The sequence below is a fragment of the Apium graveolens genome, chromosome 6 (genome assembly GCF_009905375.1).
Source record: "Apium graveolens cultivar Ventura chromosome 6, ASM990537v1, whole genome shotgun sequence".
Classification (NCBI taxonomy): domain Eukaryota; kingdom Viridiplantae; phylum Streptophyta; class Magnoliopsida; order Apiales; family Apiaceae; genus Apium; species Apium graveolens.
The window spans coordinates 103,018,423-103,024,263 of record NC_133652.1 but is presented as its reverse complement, the minus strand read 5'-3'; the positions used below and the strand labels follow the sequence as shown (position 1 = coordinate 103,024,263).

The 5,841-nt window shown below is 39.8% G+C and overlaps 1 protein-coding gene across 2 annotated transcripts; it reads right to left on the bottom strand.

Annotated features, from left to right (window-relative positions):
* Positions 1-292: 292 nt before the first annotated feature.
* LOC141666579 (splicing factor-like protein 1) lies at positions 293-3,869 on the bottom strand. 2 transcript variants are annotated; one of them, XM_074472647.1, is made up of 2 exons: positions 1,505-3,869; positions 293-608 (listed from the first exon to the last, which is right to left on the bottom strand). In XM_074472647.1, the coding sequence occupies exon 1, from the start codon at positions 3,790-3,792 to the stop codon at positions 1,537-1,539; it is 2,256 nt and encodes a 751-aa protein (XP_074328748.1). In that variant the 5' UTR covers positions 3,793-3,869; the 3' UTR covers positions 293-608; positions 1,505-1,536. The 2 variants fall into 2 exon arrangements, with proteins under 2 accessions (XP_074328748.1, XP_074328749.1); XM_074472648.1 differs by having other exon boundaries at positions 1,533-3,869.
* Positions 3,870-5,841: the final 1,972 nt, after the last annotated feature.

Below are 5,841 nucleotides of genomic sequence, written 5' to 3'. Positions count from 1 at the left end.
CTGAGAAAAACAAGTAGAACATGGAAGATACATCTAATGCATTAAAAGTTAATCGCGTGAAGACAGATGAGAAGCCGATATACGAGATTTTCTCTGGTTAGCATAAATATATATATATATATATATATATATATATATACAGTGACTTGATTGCTGCATGTATACCTTTTAGCCTCAGATTAAGATTGATCAACCAAGTGACAGAAGCACCACTGAGGTTCAACGAAGTAGACGAGGATTATCATTGACAACAAACAAATATGTGGCATTTAATGATGTTAAGGGGAAAAAGGAAAAGATAACTGGAAGTCTTAAACAAATTCTTGTGAAGTACAACAGTCAAAACAAGGAAAACAATAAGTTCGTCAGAATCAAAACAAAACCAATAATTTATTAGCATCAAATCCCTGAAATAAAAATAAGTATTGCAACCATCCCATCTCATTGATGATTGCGGAATTTAAGTAGCACCATCCTGCTAGCTATGGCTAAATTGGTCTCTGCAATTGGAACATTAGCACAGCAAGAGAAAAGATGTCAGCCTGAAACTTGAAGTTATAAGCAACACGAAAAAATATATCCCGACTAGAGCTCCAAGAAATCTCATCCTGCCAAAGATGAAGATCACGAAAACAAGAGAACAACTTAGATAAAGCAAGAATACTACAACTATATAGTATAAACAGTGAATATAAAGATGCCCTCCATCAAGCAACATTTGTTTGTTACCAGCCAACTAATCAGTGTTAAAATATGGCACACAACTACTTTTTAAATATAGAGGACCCGGGTGATTTATCGACTATCGTTTAGCTTATATTGTGCACCCTATTAATAGTACAATCAAATAACCAGCCATGATGACACACACACGAGCACAAACACACACAATAGTAGTGGCAATATTAATAACACTTGTACCCTTGTACTAGAGTAGCTAGAAATGCAATCCCGCCTACCTCTAATACAATGTACAAGGGCAAGAAAAAACGTGCTACTTAATAAAAAAAAGTGTGCGGATGAGAAGGAAAGCAAAGAGGATTAGCTAGATTCTACATATTAATTCACTTGATTACGATTGACAAACCAAATACCATAAAAGAAATTGGTTTCTACTCGCAAGTACTAAAAAGATAAATAAGATGAACTGTTGAACTATATCAAAAGTTCAAAACCAATTGTTCTCATGAAATTTCTTAAGACCCCTTTCAATCTGTTTCCACTAATCCCTTGTTAATGCCTATATATTCATGAATTTAATAGTTCGGAAAGTATGAAACTCCATTTCTGAAGCTATTTGTCAGGCACAATGGACAGTTGAGGGGACACAAAATTTATTTAAATATCTGTGGTTTTCCTTTCACACCAATTCAATATAACCTGATCTAAAAATGCACCGAAACAAAAAATTATTTACTGCCTATGAACCCAAGAAAAATCTAGTTCCCCGGCCTTTCAAAAAAAGGGAGAGTGAGACGAGGGATTTAACAAATTGTATACTTACATTGGACATAAGGATGGCGCCAACCTACCTTCTTATTTGATCTCAGCCATGAATTTCTCGTAGTCCGAATCTGCACCACAAGTATTCTGTGCATTCTGTTCTGCAGATGGCGCAGGTGGAGGCACCGGAGGATTTTCTGTATCAAGAGGTGGAGGTGGAGGCGGAGGATTTATAGTGTAGTATGAAGAGTAACCCATAGAAGATACAGGGTAAAGTGGTTGTGCATTTGGTGGCATACCAACAGGTGAACTTCCATAAATGTTATTTGATGCAAGTGTGTTGTCATGAGATTGAATTCCACTAGAGTAGCTCTGTTGGGATTCAGTAGATGTGAATGTTTGATCCGGAGCCCCAGAGACAGCTACTTGAGTTGGGGGATATTGTGTGCCATAGGGGGGCATAGGTGGAGGTGGAAATGATGCGTAAATGTTAGATCCAGGAGGGGGAGGGGGAGGAGGGTAGGAAGCGTAAGGAGGCGGAGGAGGTCCCCAAGGAACTGGAGCACCCATGTAACTGCCAGGTGGAGCGACCACAGGAGGACCACCTGATTGCATTTGCGGGGGAGGGTATCCATTATATCCCTGGCTTGAAGCAAGATAAGCACGAACTGGAAGGGCAGGGGGTCCTGGGGGTACAACAGGTTGAGGAGGCTTGCCTGCAACTCTGACAGCAATTGCTCTTCCATCTATACGATGACCATTCATGCTAGCAATTGCCTGATTGGCCTGAGCAACATCAGAATATTTGACGAAACCATAACCTTTATGCAAACCACTAAGTTTATCCTTAATAACCTTGGCTGTTACTATCTCACCGAAAGGTTGAAACAGTCTAATCAATTCATCATCTTCAACAGTTGACGGCAAGTAGCCTATATAGAGGTTAGTGTCATCAATTTCTTTTCCAACCTTAACCACACTGCTTCCTAGTCCAGGATGAAGTGAGCTCCCAATACTTCCAGAACTGCTGTTGCTAGCCCAAGGAGGATTGTTTCCAGAATTATTTGAACCCGTAATAGCCAAAGGTGTACTCTCTTTAGTAAATGACTCCGGCATAGTCCCCCCTAATTCCGCCAAAAAGTTCTTATACTCGTCATCCATTTTCTTCCCCACTGCCCCTTTCATAGGACAATCAATAGTCGGATGTCCCCCATCACCACAATTCTTACACAAAACATCACTCTTAAAAGTCGACAGTCTCGACGGACAAGCATACTGCCTATGCCCGGCCTCACCACACAGCCTACAAAACTCCTCATCCTTAATCGTTCCATTCAACGCCGCAAGCTCCTTAAGCTGTTGCCTCTTGTGTTCATTCAACACTTCATCAACCGGCTGCAAGAGCTTCTCCACCATCCCCGCTGCAGCATCTAGCGACACCTGATTATCCGCTTCAACCAAAACATGCAAATCCTCATTCTCCGAAGAATCAAACTTCAAATCCCTCTTCTGCCCAAACCTCCCTTCCTTAATCGACCCCTTCCCCCTAATCACAATCTTCGCTCCCGTCTCCTTCTCCATCCTCTTCTGCGTATTCCCTCTCGGCCCAATAATCAATCCAATAAAATTATACCCAGGATACTCCTTCATAGGAATATACAACTTCTTATAAAGCTTCGGTGGCCTATAATCAGCAGGCGGTTTAAACGCAGGATTCCTCTTAATAATCTGCGTAATTATATCCTGTCTCTCTTTATTAAGCCTTTCCCTAGCACGAAACTCTCTAGTATTCACCCTAACACCAAAATTATCATAAACAGGTTCAGGCGAAGGCGACCTACCGCCTTCAGGACGATCATCTAATTGTACACCAGTTTGCAACATTTTACTAATTTCAAGTAACCTAGCATTTAAAAGCTGAATTTCGGGATCGATTTCGATACCTTGAGCAAAATCCTTCATAAAATCGGGTAATTGAAACACCGGTGTCGGCTCTTCATCAGCCCAGCGTGACTTCCGCTTCTTAGTCTCTCCATTCGAGTCCGTCGGCTGTGGGTCCCACCTGCTCCGGCGGCGACGCCGGCCACCTGTTTCACCGGAATCAACGTTATCATTAGAGCTACCGTTCTCGGATACTTGCTGTGAGTTGTTTGGTTTTTGGTCTTGACTCGGTGGTAACTCGGTCTGGTTTGACTCGGTAGAAGCTACGTTTTTTTCGGCGGGAGGAAGTGATGAAATTGACTCAGTCGGAGCTGATATGATTTCGTCGGAGGGTGGCGGAGGATCGATGGAGAATTGAGGAGATTGGTGGTGTGATGAAATTAGGGTTTGGGGATTAAGAGAGTCCATTGAAAATAAAATTGAGAAATTAGGGGTGTGCGTTTGGTTTGGGGATTTTATATCACAAAAGGGTATGTGGACATATGGTAGTGGTCTGACTGTGGTTAACCTGCCAAGATATAACTCGGATTTCTTTTAGTTTATTTTTGGGCCACTCAATAAACTTCGATATCTCAAATTCACCACTGAAAAATTTGGGGTCTTATTTAAAAAACATTAAAAGACATAAATATCATCCGTATCACTACGTCCTGAAACTAACGGACAGTTTATTAACGCCGTTTGCCTCATCAGCATAACGGCTAGTTTACCAAATCGGCAACCAGCGGGCTCCTACATGTCTCCAACTCAGATATAACGGACATATTACCCCTTACCCCAGTTATATATATGTGTGTGCATCTCTATACTAGGGTTCATAACAAAAAAATGATTTTCAATTTGGTTTATTGCTAATTAAAGCCCTATGTCAAACATATCAACAAGTTCATCCATGGATTCATTTCAACAATGAAATCATAAGGTGTGTTGGTGCGGGAAAAGGGTTTGGCAAAGGATGTCTTGGACTCTTAGAAATCCTGGTCGAAGATTTGTTGTTTGCTCCAAAACGAAGGTATGATAATCATTGTTTTTGTTCATGGTTGTTATCAAGCTATGATCCTGAATATACAAGCTAACTGATTTTTTTGATATAAAATATTGATGGGTGTGACTACTTTGATTGGATTGATCCTGAATTTAATGGTAGAGCTAAGGATGTTATTGGCGAATTATCGAGAAAGAAATCTCTTGTCGAGAAAAGACTACACATCGTTGAGGGCAAGTTGTCTAGAAAAGCCATGAAAAAGGCTAAGCTTGAAAAAGAAAAGAAAAGACAGTTTATGATTTTCTCTGTGATTCTTGTAATTTTAGTTAGCATGATTGTCATGAACAAGACATTTTATTAGTGTAAGAGTTATGTTAAGATAAAATTTGTAATGTTCATTTAGTTTGAGTGTTGTTAAGATGAAGTTTGTAATGTTATCTTATTTGAGTTCAATAATCACCGTTATGTAATGATAAGCATAATATTTAATTCAAAAGCGAGAATTGCATAATTATAGTTTCATATCAAAAATACATCTCCATAATATTGTCAACTACACATGTAGCTCATGATTTGATAATTAATGACTAAAATTCTTAATAGATAGCTAAACTGGATCTTAGTCGTCATCTAGTCGAAGAGCAGTTTCTTTGGTGTTCTGGAATGTGAATTTGCCTACCATGACAAGTCTTCCACTCCTTATGGGCTAGACTTCATCAAACATTGCTTGCCTCCTTGGTTGCACAAAAGGAAACCTTGATGGCCTCCTTGGATGCACTCCATCAGACCTTGATTGCACAGCAGTGGGTACATTCTGTATGCTCATACTTCCTCCTACATCCTCTGGTCTAACCCCCCAAACATAAGTGGGCATGCCACCTTTTAGATTAGCCATCAGCCTTTCACCATCATCACCAGATAAGCAGTAAGGTCTTTCCTTGCTTTTGTTTTCAGAAATCACTTGTTTGCCCTTGTTCTTCTTTGCAACAGGTGTTTGTGATGCCTGAGTTGTCACAATTCTGTCAACAGGTTCTCTAATGATAATTCCTTGTGCTCTCTTGATAGGATCATCATTGTCCCAATCCTCAAATCCATCCCTCCTAAAATCAAAATCCAACTCATTCCCCTGACTTACATCATCACCCTCATTCCCCTGATTCACTTCAGCCCCCCTCATTCCCCTCACTATCCTTATTATTAGATAAATGATCAACATAAATATCAGTCCTACCAAAACTTGCAGAAACATTAATCAAATCCATAACCGAAGCATCATCCCAAAGAAGCCTAATTCCTTATTTAAAAGTACGACCATCATTTTTAAAGTAAACTTTATCATTTTTATCATAATCAAAGTCTTTAGCATAATCCTCTAAATCACGAAAACTAAATACATCTGGATCTACATCATTAACTATATCAATCAATCCACCAATATAATCACAGTGTGGAACATGAACAAAGTGACCATG

Coding starts and splice junctions, on each gene's coding strand:
- LOC141666579 (XM_074472647.1), bottom strand. CDS start 3,792: ATGGACTCTCTTAATCCCCAAACCCTAATTTCATCACACCACCAATCT.